This window comes from Filobasidium floriforme (assembly GCF_021052385.1).
Source record: "Filobasidium floriforme strain CBS 6241 chromosome Unknown HD553scaffold_20, whole genome shotgun sequence".
NCBI classification, from domain to species: Eukaryota; Fungi; Basidiomycota; class Tremellomycetes; order Filobasidiales; family Filobasidiaceae; genus Filobasidium; species Filobasidium floriforme.
This window is the reverse complement of record NW_025763641.1, coordinates 414,888-434,011: the sequence shown is the minus strand read 5'-3', so window position 1 is coordinate 434,011 and position 19,124 is coordinate 414,888. Positions and strand designations below refer to the sequence as shown.

At 52.9% G+C, this 19,124-nt stretch overlaps 6 protein-coding genes across 6 annotated transcripts; 4 read left to right on the top strand and 2 right to left on the bottom strand.

Annotated features, from left to right (window-relative positions):
- Nucleotides 1-999: 999 nt before the first annotated feature.
- Nucleotides 1,000-6,265, bottom strand: HD553DRAFT_108141 (coatomer WD associated region-domain-containing protein). Its single transcript, XM_046176413.1, has 18 exons — nt 6,054-6,265; nt 5,947-5,986; nt 5,761-5,862; nt 5,575-5,694; nt 5,379-5,499; nt 5,290-5,310; nt 5,039-5,225; nt 4,954-4,974; nt 4,353-4,892; nt 4,107-4,259; nt 3,801-4,032; nt 3,583-3,721; nt 3,121-3,517; nt 2,858-3,056; nt 2,273-2,799; nt 1,858-2,184; nt 1,515-1,790; nt 1,000-1,450 (listed from the first exon to the last, which is right to left on the bottom strand). Exons 1-18 carry the CDS (start codon nt 6,069-6,071, stop codon nt 1,208-1,210), a joined length of 3,663 nt encoding a protein of 1,220 aa, XP_046034336.1. The 5' UTR covers nt 6,072-6,265; the 3' UTR covers nt 1,000-1,207.
- Nucleotides 6,266-6,567: 302 nt separating this feature from the next.
- HD553DRAFT_325835 (thioredoxin-like protein) lies at nt 6,568-7,351 on the top strand (the record flags this gene model as incomplete). Its single annotated transcript, XM_046181656.1, has 5 exons — nt 6,568-6,597; nt 6,663-6,755; nt 6,863-6,961; nt 7,039-7,186; nt 7,257-7,351. The coding sequence occupies 5 exons, from the start codon at nt 6,568-6,570 to the stop codon at nt 7,349-7,351; spliced, it is 465 nt and encodes a 154-aa protein (XP_046034335.1).
- A 113-nt stretch (nt 7,352-7,464) lies between these two features.
- Nucleotides 7,465-8,881, bottom strand: HD553DRAFT_108095 (ubiquinone metabolism-related protein). Its single transcript, XM_046176412.1, has 4 exons — nt 8,822-8,881; nt 8,369-8,747; nt 8,100-8,299; nt 7,465-8,019 (listed from the first exon to the last, which is right to left on the bottom strand). The coding sequence occupies exons 2-4, from the start codon at nt 8,741-8,743 to the stop codon at nt 7,686-7,688; spliced, it is 909 nt and encodes a 302-aa protein (XP_046034334.1). The 5' UTR covers nt 8,744-8,747; nt 8,822-8,881; the 3' UTR covers nt 7,465-7,685.
- Nucleotides 8,882-9,076: 195 nt separating this feature from the next.
- On the top strand, nt 9,077-10,489 carry HD553DRAFT_316546 (Brix domain-containing protein). Its single transcript, XM_046180636.1, has 4 exons — nt 9,077-9,148; nt 9,218-9,350; nt 9,419-9,670; nt 9,736-10,489. Exons 1-4 carry the CDS (start codon nt 9,129-9,131, stop codon nt 10,369-10,371), a joined length of 1,041 nt encoding a protein of 346 aa, XP_046034333.1. The 5' UTR covers nt 9,077-9,128; the 3' UTR covers nt 10,372-10,489.
- Nucleotides 10,490-10,734: 245 nt separating this feature from the next.
- On the top strand, nt 10,735-11,780 carry HD553DRAFT_108014 (histone H3.3-like protein). Its single transcript, XM_046176411.1, has 6 exons — nt 10,735-10,773; nt 10,964-11,077; nt 11,150-11,262; nt 11,339-11,429; nt 11,515-11,545; nt 11,631-11,780. The coding sequence occupies exons 2-6, from the start codon at nt 10,984-10,986 to the stop codon at nt 11,728-11,730; spliced, it is 429 nt and encodes a 142-aa protein (XP_046034332.1). The 5' UTR covers nt 10,735-10,773; nt 10,964-10,983; the 3' UTR covers nt 11,731-11,780.
- A 418-nt stretch (nt 11,781-12,198) lies between these two features.
- On the top strand, nt 12,199-13,370 carry HD553DRAFT_351912 (uncharacterized protein). The gene is made up of 7 exons (XM_046183652.1): nt 12,199-12,356; nt 12,423-12,485; nt 12,564-12,647; nt 12,717-12,830; nt 12,902-12,988; nt 13,042-13,156; nt 13,227-13,370. The coding sequence occupies exons 1-7, from the start codon at nt 12,243-12,245 to the stop codon at nt 13,235-13,237; spliced, it is 588 nt and encodes a 195-aa protein (XP_046034331.1). The 5' UTR covers nt 12,199-12,242; the 3' UTR covers nt 13,238-13,370.
- Nucleotides 13,371-19,124: the final 5,754 nt, after the last annotated feature.

Genomic DNA, 19,124 nt, shown 5'->3' with positions numbered 1-19,124 from the left:
TCCTAGCACTGTCCGAAGTGCTAGTCCCGTGACTCTCGTCGTGTTGGGCAGGGGCGAAATCGGAAACGAGCTGAACGACAGCATTGGGAACAGGGTGCTTGGCATCGGGAACGGGGTGTTTAACGAGGGCATCGGCCTTGACAGCACTAAGATTGGTGATGAATGTTTCGATATCGAATCCGTTGATGTCAAATTCAATGAGGTGCGGTTGATGTTCCTGTCAGATCAGATGTGAAGCATAACAGTATGAGCTCGTGATGGACGTCCACCTTGAGCTCGTGATCGACGCCTTGAACTTACGCTTATAGCCTGGCTATTGTTCTTCCCAAACTGCCCACCGGTGCCGCTGTTTCCCCAGTCACCACCGTCAAATCCTTGGAACAGTTGGAGCTGTTGGATCGGTTGTTGCAGCTCATGCTGTTGCTGCTGAGGGACTTGTCCGTGCGACGTGCCGCTGTGTCCCCAGTCGCTGCCATCGAATCCTTGGAACAGTTGGAGCTGTTGGATCAATTGTTGCAGCTCATGCTGTTGCTGAGGGACTTGTTGTTGCTGGTCCACAATGCTGTTGCTGCTGAGGGACTTGTTGTTGCGACGTGCCGCTGTGTCTCCAGGCCGCCATCGAATCCTTGGAACAGTTGGAGCTGTTGGATCGGTTGTTGCAGCTCATGCTGTTGCTGTTGAGGGACTTGTCGTTGCGACGTGCCGCGGTGTCCCCAGTTGTTGCCATTGAATCTTTGGAACAGTTGGAGCTGCTGGATCGGTTGTTGTAGCTCATGCTGTTGCTGAGGGACTTGTTGTTGCTGGTCCACGATGCTTTGAAACAGGCGGACGACCCAAAGGTTCGCTTGTGCCTGCTGGAAGTTTGCTCAGCTCTGTTCAGCGGCCCTTGAGCGAGGCTCGAGAAAGCCTCCAATAAGAGACGGTCGTATTGCGGCATATCGAATTGAGAAGGAGCAGGGCGAGAAGAGAGGAAGGACATACGTAATGTAGGAGATAGGAGTGCAATTTTTTAGTCGTGATCGTCGTGATCGTCGTGATCGTCTATCGTCTACTTGTATCCTTGCGTACGTGCGACTTTTGGCAGCTTTACGGCACAATCGTACCAAGCGTGACGATGCATCTGACGACATGATCGACATGAACGGCTACAAAGCTACAGATTTGTGTCTACGCGTCTACGACGGCTGTCTCAACGCAGTCGACCTCGCTAGACTTTACAACGCAACCCCGTCGCAGACATTCCAACTTGACTGATACCATCGACCCGGCAGAGGCTGCCGCTGAACTCCTGCATGTACTTGGCTCCCGAATAAGGGGACTTGACAGAGTTCGAGCCCTTCATTATCGGCTTCAGGCTGGCGGCGCAGATATCGAACTCGCTAAAGTGATCGTAGGAGATCTCCACGGCGTTTCGTGGGTTGCGATCGCCGGCGGTGATGACGGATCGAGCCTGTCAAATGGACGTTCCGCTTAGTGTTCAATCACTTCGGCATAAAAACAAGTAGACCACTCACTTGCGAAACGACCTTCGAATCGGCAGGCTTCATGTCTACTAGCCGGCGTGCGAACACGGCCGCAGTAGAGTTGTTTCCCGCCTTGGCGAACACACGCATAGCGGATCGCAGAGCGAGCTGAACGTGTGCGGGCTGAAGCTTGCAATGCGTAAAGAAGGCGGCCAGGTCGAGGTTCCTGCTCAGAGCGTCGGGCTCTTCTGCAACAAGACGTTGACGTTCGGTTTCCAACATGAGACCGATGACATACTCTCGGGCCAGGTCGAGCAGGTTCGAAACCTGTTTGGCAAGCGGACAAACGTCAGGTCCGCATGTCCGGCGGCGCGAATTGTACCAGAGAGCTTACCTCGGCGACCTCGGTATCGGTCTTCACGACCAAGAACACTAGTTTACGGAATACCCCACGGAACGCCTCCAGCGACTCGACGAATTTGCCTCGAGTGAAAAGCTTGAGACCTTCCGCAAATTCGCCTTCTTTGATTGCTTCTAGCGTATGCGAGGTGAAGGGCAAGGCTTCGCTCTGCTCTACGGTGTCAGGGTTTCGTCGTACGTTAAACTGCAGTGGTGACAGCGATGGGTTGGCCGCGACGTGGATATGCGAGGACTGGTACGCCGCGAGGAAGTACGGTTTCAAAGGCTCGAAATTGACGGCTCCCACTTGACGGTTTAGGAGCTAGATGAGTAGTAGAAAAGCAGCGCAGGCATCGATGTCAGTCGCAACTTTCTGAGCCGCGATTCATAGATCCCCCGCGCGAACTCACCTGCATGGCCGATTCGAAGGATCCCGCAGCCGCATGATCGATGGCGAGAGGGGAATTGCGTGTCCAGTGCTCGTCTTCTCCGACACCAGGCGATACGTCCGTTGTGAGATCGACTTGTTCGTCGACAGGCACGTTGCCCTGAGGCTCTTCTTCGGGGACCAGGACGTCCTCATCTAGGCCCCACCCATCATCTTCCCCGGCTTCATCGGCTTCATCACCAGACATCGCCTCGTCGGCCGAAAGCCATGTTTGCTCCGCATCGGGATCTTCGGTATATCCGTTGGCATAAGAGGCTTCACCGTCAACCGCCCCGGCTGCAAGAGCTTTATCGAAGTAGCTCTCCCCGAGCGATTTCGTAGGCCAGGTCTTCTCGACCTGTCCCGTGATGACAGGCGGCGGTCGGAGGGTACTAGGGCCTGCAGTGGGAACGACGGGAACGTCCTCGTCCGTCATACCGGCTTCGACGAGAATCTCTTCGGCCAAATCGTCGAGACCATTCGTCTTTGCGGTATGGTAAGCGAGGGCGTCTAAGCAGCTTGAATGTTAGTTACAGATCATGCTCTGGCAAAGGAAAGGGGAACTTACGCATTCCAGTTTCTTTCAAGACTGCGATGCGGCTCTCGACATCACCGAGATAGAGAGAGTTTTGGAACCGCGACATCTGGTCGCCTCGCTTGATGGAAATCCCGTGCATCATGCCCAACTTCTTCTCGTTACCGGTAACGAGGTAGAGGAAGGAGAGCTTGTCGAAATTCTTGGTCTTTTGATAGGCCAATTCGACAATCTGTGGCAGCCATCTGATTCAGTTTGCGCGCGTGCCATCTCGCTGCAATCCAGACTGGACATACCGGGTGATTACCCTGCTTTAGAGCCTGCTCGCCGAGACGCTTCCAAACGTCCGCCTTGTCGAGTTCCTTGGCCATCTCGAGAGCGACAGTGAGGTTTCCGCATTCGATGGCTAGGTCGAAGCGGGTAGTAGGGTCTTGGACGAAGTGAAGAGCGATCTCGGGATACCCTTTCTTTTGCAGGTAGGCGATGATGCTCTGTCCGACCAAGTTCGAGTTGCGAATGATTTGCAAGACCTCGTCGTAATTCTTCTTAACCAAGGCCAGCTTGAACCGATACTCGGTGGGGTCGATCTGAATGGTGCGAGGGCGAGCAGTGCGGTCAAGACAGTATACCGTGGATCCCTTGACGCGGGTAAGGTACACTGGTTGCTCCAAAGTCTTGATAATACCGTTATCACTGTGTGCATTGCAGGATATCAGTTTCGTGGTCCTGAACCCCGCACGTTGACCCGTTCGACGAACCCTTGGAAAAGAGCGTATTTGATGTGATTGAGGGTGGTGTAGATCAGCACACCACTGTCATCCCATGCTGCCGATTTGATTCGGATCGTCTCGTGGATCAGGGAACTCTGGGTGAGGGACTTGTTCGCGATGGTAATGGCTGCCAGTCAGATGTAGAGCATTTAGTAAATCGCCGTGAGGTGATCGTCAGGAGGATGCTGGTGAAAGACGAGACTTACTATGCTTGCTCAAAAGAGCTACGCTGTTTCCATCAACGCTCCAAACAACATATTTGACCGGCGGCGTGGCCAATTCGGCCAATGCCTTTTGCTGCTGGATATCGAACAGGACGACGGAAGTCGGAGTCGACAGCAGGAGGGAGGCGGTACCACCATAGAAGATCTCGCTAGTCTGGGTAGGAAGCTTGATCGTCTTGGTCAAGGAATTGTTAAGGTCTCGAATTTCGACCGACTACCAGAAATCGATTGCAAACTTGTTGAGCACTCAAATCCGGACAATTAACACTTGCCCTCAGCGAGACTTACCTGAGCTGTCTTGTCGAGCACGGCCAGACGGTTCCTCGCGACAAAAATGGCAGAAGATCCCTGGCCGCGTTTTCCATCGACAGCCGAATCTCGGACTTCGCTGGAAGCTTCACGGGGTAAAGCGACGAGTTCGTAGATCCCGTTGTCCGAGGTCTATCATTGTACGAGGAAGGCAACCCGAAAGCGGATAAGCATCCCATGCTCTTGACTGAATATTCTGAACATTCTGCAGATGGCTAAACTCACACTCGTAACAATAACAGCTCTTTCGGCAGGGTTGTAGCTCAGTGCTCGAGGCTGGACGTATTGAGAACCAAACTTTCTGACGCTCATGACGCTGGTATCGGTCCCGGCAATCAAGTCACGCATCCGAATGGTCTTGTCTCGAACGTAAAACAGATTGTTTCCAGACAAAGCGAAGGCAGGTCGCTCTCTTTCCAACTTGAAGACGATGAGACCGTTGTCATGTCCGGCGGCGAAGAGGTTGAGTGTCGGATGAGCGGTCAAGACCCAGAAGCGGTCGTGTTCCCTGCGGAAGGTCTGAACGGCAGTTCTCTTGGTCATATCCCACACACGGATCGTCTTGTCCTCCCCATCAGACAGAATGAGCTCGTGGCGAGGGTGGAAAATGCAGGACGAGACGTTGTTGAAGTGTCCCCTGCAGGTGTCAACCTCCCAAGCCTTGGTGTCGGACATCCTCCAGAGCTTGATTTGACGATCGTCACCACACGAGACGATCAGCGGCAAGGTAGGATGGAAAGAGGCCCAGTTGATACCTCGGTCGTGCTGCATGCCGAGAAAGAGAATAAGTCGGCATTTTCTAAGACGGACGAACAGAGAGACCTACTCCTTCCAAGACGTATTTGACCTGATAGTCGCTCGCCGCTAATCAGCCTGAGTATCTGTATGGGAAACGCAGGACGACTGCTCACGACGGCATCGGTGTTTCCAAATAAATCGGCCTGACCCTGGTTGGCTCGCGACAGTTGCTCCTCCATGCTCATAGGTGCTTGATGAGCCTGGTGCTTCTTTTTAAGCCCGGTAATATCCCAAACTCGAACGGTCAAATCCATCGAAGCCGAAACGATCAAGTCTTCGGTGGGGTGGAATTGGGCAGACCTGTCAAGAATTTTTCAGATCAGAGCTGAGCATCGGCGAGTCCGGCCAGCTTCTCAGGGCTTACATGATATAATGGTTGTGGCCGCTAATGTTGCAACGAGACGGAATGTCAATGCTTGTACATACCATGATAGCAGACAATATCATACTCACGTCAGGATGGCAATACACGTTCTTGATTGCCAGTTCCAGATCCTGATGGTCTGATCGTCGGAGGCAGACAAAATCCAGGGGTACTCCCGGTGGAAGTAGGTCGTCCTGACGTAGTCGAGATCTGCAGCGTGAACCGAGCGTTAGGTTTTCCTTTGCGTCTCAACAGACCGTTCCGAGCCGGGAGGGGAAGACTTACGGCCAGTCAAAGTGAACAGGCACTTTCGCTGCTTGTAGTTCCAGACCTTGATCTTGTAATCGTCTCCCCCGGAAACGAAGATGGGTTGGGTCGGATGGAACGAGATTCCACGAACAGGACCTGTCCAACGACAAGACACGACGAGTCAGAACAAGCTCGCTCATGCCAGGACGATATTCAGCTCACCATCGTGCTCATCGTAACGGTCGACCAAGGTTCCCATCTGGTAGTTCCATAACTGAATAGTTCCATTGTGGAGAGTTGCGGCGAGGAGAGGCTGCTTGGGATCTAGGAGAGAGCCAACATAGATCATTCCGTAAGCATAATCTGCAGTGACACCGTGTGATCGCTGTCAAAGGCATCGGTACTTACGGAATGCGATTCCCTTCACCCGGGGGCTCTTGGACTCGAACTGCAAACGACCATTGCGTGTCAACAACTTTCATGACAGCTCGTCTCGAATCATAACGGAGACTCACCTTGGTGAGCATCTGCATCTTGGCAGTTCTGTAGTCCTGTTGTTATCTGATTTGTTGCTTTCTGCTGTTGTTCACGTCTGTACCGTTCGCGTCCTCTGAAGTCGGTCGAGGTTCCGGCTGCCGAGTCGCTCGGGATAGGGTTTCGCGATCGAGTATCTCCTAATGCGATTCTCTGACCTAGACGAGATTGTACTTGCAGGCCTTTCGATGGGTGCTTCAGACGATGAAGGCATATAGGTTCGGGATGACCGATATCATTCAGCAGCTCAGCAGCTAGTATCGGCGCAGCGACGTGTGAGGGTCTCCCCTACCTTCGCTGCTGGATACGCGGGAAAGATGTCAGGAGGATGATTACGTAACTGAATGACTGAGCACAACGTTTGCGACCGAAATGGTTGAAAGACCTCGATCGATCGAATATGCAGTCGGCATATTACTATTCGACGGCGAGAGACTGCAACAACATCCTATCGTATAATCTTCATTCATCAGCAAGACATACAAAATCTTCAACATGTTCGCTCGTTCAGGACTCCGCACTCTTGTCAGTGTCCCGCATCGTGACGGCTACAACTCGACCTAATGAGCCTGCATCTGCCAATCGAATAGCGTTCATTACCCGCTCGTCAAGTTCAGGCTTCGGTCAACGTGCTGGCTCAGCGCAGGGCCTTGTCGGATCAGGCTAGAAAGTTGATCGATGATGTGAGTGCCTTTGCAACGCGCTGCTTGCCATCCGGATGGACCTGTTGTGGAACAAACTCGGAGCGCTGATTGCCTCATGGTATCGCTTCCGGATCGATATTTGTTAGGCTGTCACGCAAAACCCTCTAGTCGTTTTCATGAAGGGTACTCCCGATGCTCCTCAATGCGGTTTCTCTCGAGCGGTCTGCCAGATCCTCGACGTGCAGGTAAGCTCGTCATCAGATACGCATCGCCACTCATACCCCCGTTGGCTTACTAATCCGTCATTGTTCCGGGTCTCCAGGGGGTCTCTCCTGACAAGCTCAAGAGCTTCAACTGCCTTGCGGATCAGGAGCTGCGAGAGGGAATCAAGGAGTACAGCGAGTGGCCTACTATCCCGCAAGTCTACGTCAAGGGAGAGTTTGTCGGTGGTTGCGATATCATCCTGAGCAGTACGTTTCCGGGCTTTGTGGATGTGAGGATGCAGGAAGTATCAGCTCATATACAAAGTATGCTTCGCAGTGCACCAGTCGGGAGAGCTCGAGAAGCTGTTGATGAAGGAGGGTCTCGTATCAGAGTACCTCCCCGAGGACGCCCCCGAGCCGAAGAAGGATTAGATCTGAGATAGGATTGTATCAAACAAAATCGTTCGAGAAGACTTTACGATGCCTCGATTTCCGATGCAATATCTCGCCCATCTATCGAATCAAACAGCCGCTATTCCGAGCGATTCCTGTTGAAGAACTTCACAGTGGTAGGGTGAGCGATGTGATACAGACATTCAAGCTATCAAGCGATACATCCGCCTTTCGAGACGCATACTCGACCGCTAGATCAAGAAGCCATGTGATGGGTGCGATTTAAGCGGGCATACAGTTTTCAAATCTTCAGGCAAATATGTTGATACAGTGTAGATCAAAGGCTTGACCCCCAACCCGAGTGTCAAGCGGCTCAGATCTTGGCGGCCACCCTGATCGCCGCTCTACAACCTGCCCCGACGACAGCGCTCAACAGTGCATGGCCCGGTGTCAACTGCGCCTCATTTTCCACTGCGACATCCAGGTGTTCTAGCTCGTCGTCCCTAAACTCTTGCAAGACTTCATGCAGCAACGGGAGCGAGGGATGTACCTCCGACGTCGGCAAGGAGGTGGTGGTGAATGAGGATGGTACGCCAGAAGAGGTATGGTCGGGCTCAACGATGGCCGTTGTGGAGGATGTATGAGCTTGAGGTGGAGAAGAGTTCGATGTCGAGGGCGGAAGCACTGCCGAGAGCGCTTTGATTTGGCTTTGATGAAGGTATGATAGAGCGAGCCTTTCTATCAATAGATCACGACAAAGAGCATCTCATGGCTTATCATGGCTTACTCATCATAATGCTCCCCAATGACAGTCTCAACAGCCTCTGTACACGCCATAATCGCTCGCTTGCCCATCAAAGCCGTTCCCGCTCCAAGTCCCATAGCCATAGCCTTCCAGATTGGGTAGAGAATTGTCGGTCGGACGCGATGTTGTTTCTGGAGACGCAGAAGGGTTGCGAGATGATGCCGTTCCGTTGCCCACATTTCCTAAAAACGATCGGAAGGAGGCGGGTCAGATACCTCAGAGGTATGACCCGATCCGAGACATGGACTGACTTCGACTTGTTGAGCCGTCTTCTTGTCACCCTTGACCTCGGAGACAAACTTGGTAGCTTGATAGATCCAGTTTGCCGCAGCCTCTCCAATATGATCTACCCTGATCGTCTCCTCCAACAGTTTCCTCTGCTCCGGAGCCAAGTTGTTGGGCGTTGCAGTTGTTGCTTCGATCGGGCGTTGCTGGATCACCGGGGGTTTCGATGGTCCTCCCTGAGCCGGAGTGGGCACCCCATAGATATAGGAAGCGGGCGTAGCTGAATGATTGGTCGAGTGGTTCCTAGAGCGACCATACACAGAGCTGTACACCTGCCGAGTGGCCTTGCGTGACGTTATTATCGCCGTTGATACGCTTCGAGTTGAAAATATCGCCTGCATGATTCTGCGAGGTCAACGTGCGTGGTCAGGCTCTCTTCCATCGGCTTAGAGACTGGCATCCACGTCAAAAAGACTCACAACTAGCAGGTAGACGCTCCCTATGCTGGCTTCGTCTGTATAGCTGAAAGATGTCGGAAATTGCAAAGTGGGTGCGAGCTTACTAGTACTTGGTACTTGGTACAAGCAGGTCATGGCGATCGAGATCGACCGGGGACGAGCGATGCTAGATCACGTGATCAGACCAGCCGCAGAGAGATATTGCCTCGCGGATATTTCTGAACGACGACCGGTATCGAAGATATCATCGAGGTGGATCCTGACTGACCTTACAATCGCACCTCAACCATACAACTCACAGCCATCACGTATAGAAGAGAGAGCGGCCATGTCGATGCTCAGGACTATGTAGGCCGAAAGTCCTCTCTGTTCGACCACGTGAAGCTCACAAAAGCGCTTTGGCTACTTCGTTTGCAGCAAACCCAAGAACGCTCGTGCAAAGCGAGCCCTCGCAGCTAGGGAACCTCAGCTGGTAGAGAACGAGAAGACGGCGATCTTTGTGCGTGGGGAAAAAGTCAGCGAGAGCGTTCGGGATGCCATGAAGGACCTCGTAAGCCCGAGCCATATCAAGTCTGGTGCCGGAATTCTCATTCAAGCTGATCTGTTCTATCGCTTTAGCATGCTCTCAAGCTGCCCCACTCCATCAACTTTAACAAGAAGAACCCCATCCATCCTTTCGATGCCGATCCGTCCCACGGTGTCAACTCGCTCGAGTTCTTCAGCGGAAAGAACGATGCCTCGCTTTTCGTGGTGGGATCGCATAGCAAGAAGCGACCGAACGGGTTGACCTTTGTGCGGACATTTGATGGGCGGGTTCTGGATATGATTGAACTCGGAATCGACAAGATGGTTGCCATGAAGGATATCAAGGTGAGCTTGTCAACGGAGGTCTTGAGCCAGCCGTTCTCGCTGATCCGACGGTGTTCACCTTGCAGTCTCCCAAATCTACCCCAGGTCACCGAATCCTCATGTCCTTCCAATCCTCTCTGTTCAACACTCACCCTACCTTCCAACTTCTCAAGTCCATGCTTCTCGACTTTTACAACGGTCACGAGCTTACGGAAATTCCTCTTCAAGGGCTGGAGACCGTCATGACCGTGACGGCGGGACCTATGGATGGAGATCAGACTGGAGCCAGTTCGGCGGCTATGGCTATGGAGGGTGCCAGTGCCGGTGCGGAGAGCAAGGAGAAGCTACCTTCGGTACACATCCGTGTGTATACGGTCAAGATGCTTGCCTCCGGTACCAAGGTGCCTAAGATCTCTTTGACCGAGATGGGACCCCGGATGGACCTGTCCACCCGGAGGACTCAGCTTCCCGATCCGGAAATGTGGAAAGAGGCCATCAAGCGACCCAAGATGGACAAGAAGACGATCACCAGTGGACAGGGAAAGAAGAGGAAGAACATCGAGACGGACGAGATGGGAGACCTGGTCGGACGTATCCACGTGGCCAAGCAGGATCTCAACGCGATGAAGGGGAAACGTCTCAAGTCGCTCAGGGATCCTGCTACCGAACGACCGGCCAAGAAGCAGAGGGCCAAGGTCGCTGAGGATGTCACGATGGACTAGGACGAGAGGAGGGAATTGGTCTCGGTTTACGCGTAATAGAGCTCTCGGTCTCTTGTCTCTATCAGTTCCGTTCGCTTGTACATGGTCTTCGAGATGTTGTCATTCATAGTTGCTGGGGTACTCGTTTGTTTGGCCGAACGGGTCAGAGCGGTAGAACGGGCGGTCGGTCTACCTGTTCATCAACTAAATTGCCTGTGCAGTTTAGTTGGTTCCGAGTCAGTCCCGATCCCGGTCGTGAAGGCTCAGGTCTGGTCTTCGTCGACCGACCCTCCGAGGGGGACGTGACGATATCACGTATGTTGACGTTCGTCCTTCCTCGACCTAGAGCTCGTGCAAAGCATTACGTCTCGTCAGCGACTTCAAGTGGAACGGTGCCTCGTGTAAACAGAGACTTCGGCTCTCGTGAGTACGATCGACCGGTCGCGTCGAGCTGCACTTGGCTGATCTCTTGATCTCCAACCATCTACCTCCCTTCACGCGACGGCTTGACCTATCGAACCTCTTTCGACCGACGATCCCGTACCCGCCAATCTTTGGATCATCGTTGGAGGCTCAGGAAGATTTTGGTGATCCTTTGGCTACCATCTGCCAGGTTATCGTAGCCAGGAAACCATGGCTCGGACAGCACACAAGGCTACTGCCAGGAAATCGACGGGGGGGAAGAGGCCTAGTAAAAGGTTGCCTACAGGAGCCGGAGAGAAGGATGGTGAGTCACTTGGCTGAACCCGGACTGTCTGTATACCAGGGAAAGCTGAACATGTGTCCGTCTCGCTGGTAGCCGGCCCACAAAAGGTACGGCGGTATCGGCCCGGGACTGTCGCGTTGAGGGAGATCAGAAAGTACCAGAAGGAGACAGGGCTCTTGATGCAAAAGGCACCCTTCGTTCGACTAGTGAGTCACAGGAACCTCTGCTGTGTTGAGAGAGCTCTGTAGGCTCGAGCTGAAATGTCTCTAATGCCCTCGCCAGGTTCGCGAAATCACGCAGGAGGTAGCTCCACACGCTGGGAGCGGTCTGCGATGGCAGGGTGCGGCTCTTGCGGCTCTTCAGGAAGCTACTGGTCAGTCTCTCTACAACGAAGGAAGTGTCAGCTCCTCGGTGCTATCGGACCTGACATGCGATCAACGTTTTGCCCTCGTATACAGAAGCCTTCCTGGTGCATCTTTTCGACGACTCGTAAGCCATTCCACACCGAATCCCGCCGGCTCAGCTCGGTCCGAGTTCGGCACGCTGCTTACCTGTGTTCGGGCTCTCCTCGCAGGAATCTCTGTGCTATTCACGCCAAGCGGGTTACCATTCAACCCAAGGACATGCAACTCGCTCGACGTCTCAGAGGACCATGGTTGGGGATGCCGATCTAGACGCTTGCCCGTTCGACCATTCACTCGAGTACGGACTATCAGTTCGAACACAACGGTTCTTCTTGCGTTTCATCGCTTTCGACATTCGTTCTACTGGACTTTACGACTTCCTTTCCGTCTGGCTGGCTACTTCTTCCGTCCGGACACCCGACCTGAGTACTACGCTACTCCACCGTGTCGTTGAGCAGGAGGTGGAAGAAGCCTGGCTGGACATACATCTCATTTCGCTTCTCATTTCGCAGCTTGTCACGCGGCAGTCATGCTTCTTCATATAGCTGCTTGTTCTTTGTATAGTTGTAATTGGTAATTGAAGGGTGTTCGTTTGAGAATCAAAAATAGACGCGTGAGAAAGCTGTTTTTGAGTGAAGCGGGCTGCCTGCTGCCTGGCCGATACACTACAAATACTACTCAGTAGTACTCATTCCGACCCCCCTTCCTCCCTCGTCGCAATTCACTCATACACTCACTCATATACACCCCTTAACTCATACATCATATACCACACTACCGCAATGCGGAACAACCACGACAAAATGATCAGATTCGTGGACGGTCATCTCCATATGGTCCAGGCCCTGCGTGACCTCCTCGTGCAGCAACAGCATCAACAAGGGGCACCCAATCCGGTATGTACGACGTTGAAGCTATCGCGGGCGGTTCTTATGTTTTATCGATCCGCCATCTGACTACAGCAGCAGCAACAACAACAACAACAAGGGGTTCAACAGAACCAGTCGGCTCGGCTCCCCAATCCGGTATGTGCTAGGTTGTATAGGTTGAACCGATCGCGAGCGGTTTCTGATGTTTTACGATCCGTGACCTGACTACAGCAGCAGCAGCAGCAGCAGCAGCAGCAACCTCATCAACAACATCAACAAGGGGTCCAACAGGATCAGCCGGCTCGGGTCCCCAATCCGGTAAGTGCTATGCTGAACCGATCGCGGGCGGTTTCTCATTTCTTTTATCGATCCGCTATCCGACTACAGCAGCAACAGCACCAGCAGCAGCAGCACCAGCAACAGCAGCAGCAAACCCAACAACATCATCAAGAAGGGGTTCGACAGGCGCAAATGGTCGTCAAGGCGGGAGTCCCTGGTCCTGTATGTACTACGCCGCAACGAACCATTTCGATCCGATCCTGAGCAATGTTCCACCCTATTGTTTACACTAGCAGCATCAGCATCAACAACCGGTCCAGCAACAGCCAATCCAGCAACAACCGGTCCAGCGGGGCTCGCAGATGACTGGACCCACCCCGGTAGGTTATACATTGTAGCTTTGGGAATCGACTACTCATAACAATGTTCGCAGCCCCCCAATAGGATGCTTGTTCAATCTCCCGCCGCCGGACCTTCTTCGAATCTTACCGCTCCTGATGCCCCCAAGGCCAAGAGGACTAGGGTTTACGACAGGCCCAAAGGCGAAGGTACGTCTCAGATCTCAGGCAGGTCTGCATATCGCATCGTGCTTACACAGTGACCTATTTGCTTACGTAGATCTTACGTAATCAAGCGTCTTGCTCTGTCGTTCGATTCTCTGTCGTCGTCGTCCGTCGTCCGTCGTTCGTCGTTCTCGGTTATTTTAGTAGCTAGTTGTTGTTGTCGTTCCTTTCAAACCTAATCAAATATCATGGGCGATCGGTGACCGGCGCCGCTGCTCCTACGCCTTTCGCGCTTCCGAGCGATTTGTTGTTGATCCGGGATCCGCGCGCGTATCCGGCGTTTCAAGCCTCCGGCCAGAACCAGTCGCCACATTCCGAGGGCTATGCTCCTCCCGATCCACTCAAAGGAGGGTGGATCGGCTTGTTGCTCGACCGGCCTTCACTTTTCGGTGGGCGAAAACCACGTCGCACGTCGAAAGAGGCGGTCACTCGATCTCGACCAGGAACAAGCGACAGTAGCTCAGTAGCGACGCTAAGCAACAGGCAACTGGCCAACAGGCAACAGGAGCATCGTCATATCACGCGCGACATCAAAGAATTGCCGAAAGTCCTGATCGCACCGCGCACCGATCACCGATGACGTCGAAACATTCCATGACGTACGCATGTAGACATTAGTCCAGTAAAGTCAACCGGTTTTCAAGACCCGTTGTCGAGTCTCGAGCCCACGATTCACAGACATCGTGAATTTGCCTTCATGCACCCATTATCAAGTGGCAAAGACTGGCCCAGGGCATTGGACCGATTTGAAAGCGATACGAGACCAGCAGATTAGTCAGCTGTTTCCGATGACGAGCCCTACAGCGACCGCGGTCAAGACGCTCCGTGGCCCAAATGAAAGCGCACGAAGGACTGGCCGCGCGCTCCGGTCACGAGGGCCTGCTCCCCCCAACACGCTGGCCCGGATCGTTCGCCTCTCTTCTCAACAACATCTTCCACGTTGATCTCCTCCTTGATCGTACCAAAGTCATCAGCCTAGTCAACTAATTGATCTCATTTCGCTAGTCAAGCTTCGATTCTCTGTTATGTCTTCTTTTGCCTGTTTCGGCGTGGACAAAGACAGCCAGTGTATGGAGACTGATACGGTTACGTTCGGTATTCCACAGGATAACCGTTGTAGACTCGGCTCGAAGAGGAATCGAAGGCGAGTCTGCAGCCTCCCAATCTTCGATAGCACGATACTGACAACCACTTGATCGGCTACAGTGCCCTGACAGCCGCAACCACCACGTTAGGCGGCGTAAAGAGAAGCTAAGTTGTCTTGCACTGATTGACGTTGTATGATTGATTTGAACTGACCCTAGCGAGGATCGGGTAATATCCCAGCTGCCCGGTCTTCGTGTCCTCTGGCATCTTTTCCAGGTTCTCCCCGCTCCTACTAACGGTCGGAAGCGGGTCTCGCAGCAGCACCAAGACATCAGCCACCATCGCTACGGGAACTTCAAGTCTCGACAAACCGATGCTCAGTAGAGCGGGAGGACAAACCGATGTGGGGGGTCGTGATCCCACTGCCGTGATCACGGGTCTCGACCGATCGGTCTTGACCATGGGGAGGGTCAGTCTTCGACTGGCACGAAGCTTTCCCCCCAAGTAGGCCCTTCGCTTCGAACCCGCATCGGTAACACCTTTACAAAGCACCTTTGCGTCACTATCCTCTCTCGGAAAGCGGACCGGTAGCATATCAGACTGGTATGCGGTCTGACTGGACGAATGCAGGAGGGCGTATTGGGGCTCGGGACCGGCATACAGAGTCATCGGGCGATCGACGGCGCTTCCTGGCATACCGCGGTGTCATAGCGCCCTGTCTTATAATTGCCTGCGAACTCGAAGTGCCGGACGCATGAACTCGATACGGAAAAGGTTTGTCAATGTTATTTTCTTCTCTCGCTCCTCTCAGCCTTCGCCTCTTTGCATATCCCTCTCTTCATTGCTTCACGGTTTCTGGCATCCTTACCCCGTCCCCTCTACTCGACTCCTGCTCATCTTACGTTCTCATGATGACAGGATTACTACCTCCGAGCCTCCGATCAGGACTCCGAGCTTGAACAGACGAAGCACCGGATCTCGATGTGTCGAGCCATAAATCGAGACAACAAACACGGATACGCCAAGAATCTTGTCTCGAAGTATCGAGCCTTCAATCGATACGTCAAGCACGAAGACGTGCATTACCACAATCTGCAGCTCGTGCTGTTTGTTGACGGGGATATAATCCGTTGCAAGGAGTCTGACTTTCATCAGGCCCAGTATGGTATAGCCATACCGATAGGGCCGTTCATCAGGCTCAGTATGGTATAGCCATACCGATAGGGCCTTTCATCAGGCTCAGTATGGTCCGATAGGGCCTTTCATCAGGTTCAGTATGGCATAGCCCTACCGATAGGGCCTTCATCCGGCAGCTCGAGATCGCAGAGCAACCCCCTTCACACTGACCTGTTGGGATCAGGTTGGATCCTCTGCCGGGCATCAACAATATGTCCTAGTGGCATACCGAAGGCGGGACCGGGACAGAATCCAATTGGTCGACAGGACGACGCTACGGATACTCTTATAGGCCACAGGAATTTCGACCCACTCCTCCGTGTGTAGGCTGCGACCCGGAGTTGACAAGGCGACCTCACAGTGCCCTCAGCGAAGGTGAACTCGCCGTATGGACCGAGCCCCAGAACCGGTCAAGAATGACTAGGCTGAGCTTTGGGAAATGAAGAGCTCCTTATCTGGCATATAGCGCTGCTGGGTAGGGTCAGCTGGGTCGTCCCAGGGCAAGACGCTGGATCATTGCTGCCGTCCAACATATTTCCGCACTTCAGAACGTAATCCAGGTAAATCGCCTTTTCTTCTTCTTTCTATTCTTTCCATCCATCTATCCCTTCTCCGGTCTGGTCCTCTTTGAAGTCATGGTATCCAGCCGATCATTTGCTCCCAGAGCTATCGCAATCACGGTAGAAGGGGGGGGGGGGAGAGGGAGCGTTCCCCGAGGCACACACGCTTCTCGGGAACGACCTCTTCCGAAGGTTGACGTCACCGATTGCCATACTGATCAGGTGGACGCCTATCGAGGAGAGAATGAAAGGGCTGCTGGTAGATTACGGTATCGAGTCGTTTTAAAATCACTTGAAGAGCACATGGGGTTACCGTAGGGCGTTCACCGTAAGTAGCCGCTACTGAACGGTAATCTATCAGCGAGCTAACGATGGACCTCCTCTCATACTTCCCTCGGTGGTTGGCTTTTTGTCCCGTCCTGCGCTCGTCTCGACGATGGACGAGAGCACGCCGAGTTGAGGTTAGGCGCAAGGATCGTCAGGAGGCGAATCATCGAGAGGTATGAGAGGTTTGTTCGCTCGTCTAAAGCGTATTTCTCTACTGCTAACAATCAGCTTCCGCGACTGACCCCTTGCCGTGTCTACGAGCTCCGTTCGACAAAAGCTAGCCTATGGATACTGATCATACGTGCCTTTTGCCTGTTCTCGCTGTAGTGTTACTCCGCCCTATCTCTCATATGACCGAAACTAAGTCCTCTTCTATCTTAATCTCTGCCTCGTCACTCGGACTGATATACTGAAAAGTCGTTGCGGTGATAGGTCTATATTAGGTGTAAAATAGCAAAGCTAAGTGAATCGTTACCGGCCTTGTCTTTTGAGCTGACGATGAGTCAGAATATTCCCAACTCTAGCGAACCTGGAACCAAGGGATATCATACCCTTCTCTCTATTCTCGGCAGGATCCCTTGCCTAACGGGGGTTTTCGGACTCGCCATCTGGACGGTTGGCAAAGTCCACGTCGTGCACGATGTGTCGTACTGAGTCTCGAGGTTGGCGTAGGATGAAAACACCTGGTTAGAGGCTTCCGGAGGACTCCTAGACTCCTGTCTCCACCTGGCGGCTAGCACTCGCACCCGCCGCCGGTGGGCGTCATGCTGCAGTCACATGGGCATGATTGTCTCGAAGTTGGTGCAACGAGGCGCTGCCTCGCGGTACTTCCTCGTGGTGCTAGTCGTCGGAGGTCCTCCAAAAAGCTCAAGTCCACCTGACCTGGCGGACAGTGGGGTCTTGCTAGCTGCCGGTTGGCGATGTGCCCTCACTGTTCTGGGCACGTCGTCTCGAGGCTAGTATAGACCCACGCTGTTCTGCTAGAGGCTCTCCAATGCGCGTACTGCCGGTCAAGACGTCTTTTGAGCACATAACGGTGCAGACGTGGAGACGACGGGGGAAACGTATTGGCGGGCTGGCACGGATGCAAAGCGACACAGAGGTTTGCCGGAAAACTTTGGCAGGCTCCGGACTTCCTATTAGAAAGGTAAATCAACTTTTTGTTCTTCTTGCTTTGCGGGCCTTCCCTTCTCTTTAGTTTTCGGCCGTTTCCAGCGGACCGACGGCTGAAAAGGCCGGCGGTCCAAGTCGCGAACGGTCGTCGTAAATCGGCCAAACAAAATCTCGGGACACACTTTCTTTCGGATGACGGAGTCACTTCAACGTTTTCGTACGTACATCGGAACGATCATCGGTCCCGATGTTCTGCCGCCCGGCTTCTGCTCGTCTACTTGTCAATCGTCTTCTTCAAACTTCTACAACAACTTCGTTAACGGGGACCTAGAGAATCTAGACGTAGCGGCGGGATTCACGAAGTATCAGCACGTGCGAAGACTTTTTACGAATTTGAAGGAATTCGAAACTCTTTGGAAACTCGATTTCTAGGCGAGCAACAGCACATTCCGCTTGCTTCAGTAAGTAATCAGGGAAAGTCATTCCGTCGACCAAGCTCTAAGACTTCGCGATCTTCGACAGGCTGCGTCTGGAACCCACCGTTAAGAGCGTAACGGGTGTCGATCTGTTGGCGAGAAACAGTATAAAGTCGTGAGTGTCGCTATCGGTTTATGCGATCGATCTATACTGAAGATTTGTCTCTTCTCGATACACACAGATCTTATTCAACAGAGAGAGAGCGCCGCGGTACGGCTACCGCAAGCAACTGAAGATTCTGGAATGGTCGATATGGGTGCTTCGCCTGTGAGCTCGGCATGGATGATACGTGGCTCAACCCCCTGCTGATGATTAATTTCGGACGATTCTACAAGACAGAGCTGGCATCGGGCAAAGCGAAGAAGGTCAAAGGCAAAGCTAAGGTGAAAGCAAAGAAGGCTGAAGCTAAGGCCAAAGCCGCTCAGGACGACAAGGCTGCGAAGCAGAATCGATAAACTGCAAGGTAAGCAGATTCGACGATTTCATGCAGCGCAACTGAATAGACACTAAAATCAGCTCCTTCCTTCGTGATCGTCTTAGAATTTTGTAATTTTCAATCAAATGCAAGATGAATCGGAATTGATCGTACATAGCTTCCTGTTCGTAAAGGGCATTCATGAGACTTTGTGATATGATGTTGAAATCTGGACCCCGTGCCTCGGACCACCGGCTAGACTCGTTTACATGACTTCAAATATCGTGGACGGGAACGTCTTGAAAGTGTCGAACTTGCTGGTCACCTTATACAGAAATCCACGCGTATATCGATATGATGACCAGATATTCGAAGTACATTCACAACGTGCTACAACACTCTTCCGCATCATCCCTGAAGTACCCCTTCCCTCCGATTCGTGCTTCAGGGCGAAAGCGCTAGGTCCGACCAGATGTGAATGTCGAAGTTTGAGGGCGATCCCGTTTGCTGAAGACGTTGTCCGGAGATTGACGAAGACGTGGGCGTTGACGAGTTGATGAAGTCGAGACGATATGGAAGAGGGATAGGCAGACACGAGATCGAGAACAAGAGAAGAAGAAAAAGAAAACAGAACAGATAATCACCTTTGATCTTGAGTATGCGTTCCTGTGTCGAGGTCGGGGAGTAGGGATGAGGGAAGGATTCAATGAGGAAGGGTAACGCTGGAAGGGTGACGCTGAAGGGGGATCGAGGAGGAAGGATGACGCTGGAAGGGCGATGCTCGAAGGGGGGAAGACGG

What these genes read in the sequence shown, in the direction of transcription:
- HD553DRAFT_108141 (XM_046176413.1), bottom strand. An exon ending in ACGTGTATTGCCATCCTGAC is followed by an intron (nt 5,311 to 5,378) that starts GTGAGTATGATA and finishes TTGCAACATTAG; the next exon opens with CGGCCACAACCATTATATCA. An exon ending in CCTTCGAATCGGCCATGCAG is followed by an intron (nt 2,185 to 2,272) that starts GTGAGTTCGCGC and finishes CTACTCATCTAG; the next exon opens with CTCCTAAACCGTCAAGTGGG.
- HD553DRAFT_108095 (XM_046176412.1), bottom strand. Translation starts at nt 8,743, where the DNA reads ATGCAGGCGATATTTTCAACTCGAAGCGTATCAACGGCGATAATAACG. An exon ending in AGACGGCTCAACAAGTCGAA is followed by an intron (nt 8,300 to 8,368) that starts GTCAGTCCATGT and finishes GATCGTTTTTAG; the next exon opens with GAAATGTGGGCAACGGAACG. An exon ending in ATTGGGGAGCATTATGATGA is followed by an intron (nt 8,020 to 8,099) that starts GTAAGCCATGAT and finishes CCTTCATCAAAG; the next exon opens with CCAAATCAAAGCGCTCTCGG.
- HD553DRAFT_316546 (XM_046180636.1), top strand. Translation starts at nt 9,129, where the DNA reads ATGTCGATGCTCAGGACTAT. An exon ending in ATGTCGATGCTCAGGACTAT is followed by an intron (nt 9,149 to 9,217) that starts GTAGGCCGAAAG and finishes CTTCGTTTGCAG; the next exon opens with CAAACCCAAGAACGCTCGTG. An exon ending in TTGCCATGAAGGATATCAAG is followed by an intron (nt 9,671 to 9,735) that starts GTGAGCTTGTCA and finishes TTCACCTTGCAG; the next exon opens with TCTCCCAAATCTACCCCAGG.
- HD553DRAFT_108014 (XM_046176411.1), top strand. Translation starts at nt 10,984, where the DNA reads ATGGCTCGGACAGCACACAAGGCTACTGCCAGGAAATCGACGGGGGGG. An exon ending in AGGAGCCGGAGAGAAGGATG is followed by an intron (nt 11,078 to 11,149) that starts GTGAGTCACTTG and finishes TCTCGCTGGTAG; the next exon opens with CCGGCCCACAAAAGGTACGG. An exon ending in GGCTCTTCAGGAAGCTACTG is followed by an intron (nt 11,430 to 11,514) that starts GTCAGTCTCTCT and finishes CCTCGTATACAG; the next exon opens with AAGCCTTCCTGGTGCATCTT.
- HD553DRAFT_351912 (XM_046183652.1), top strand. Translation starts at nt 12,243, where the DNA reads ATGCGGAACAACCACGACAAAATGATCAGATTCGTGGACGGTCATCTC. An exon ending in CGGCTCGGGTCCCCAATCCG is followed by an intron (nt 12,648 to 12,716) that starts GTAAGTGCTATG and finishes ATCCGACTACAG; the next exon opens with CAGCAACAGCACCAGCAGCA. An exon ending in AGATGACTGGACCCACCCCG is followed by an intron (nt 12,989 to 13,041) that starts GTAGGTTATACA and finishes CAATGTTCGCAG; the next exon opens with CCCCCCAATAGGATGCTTGT.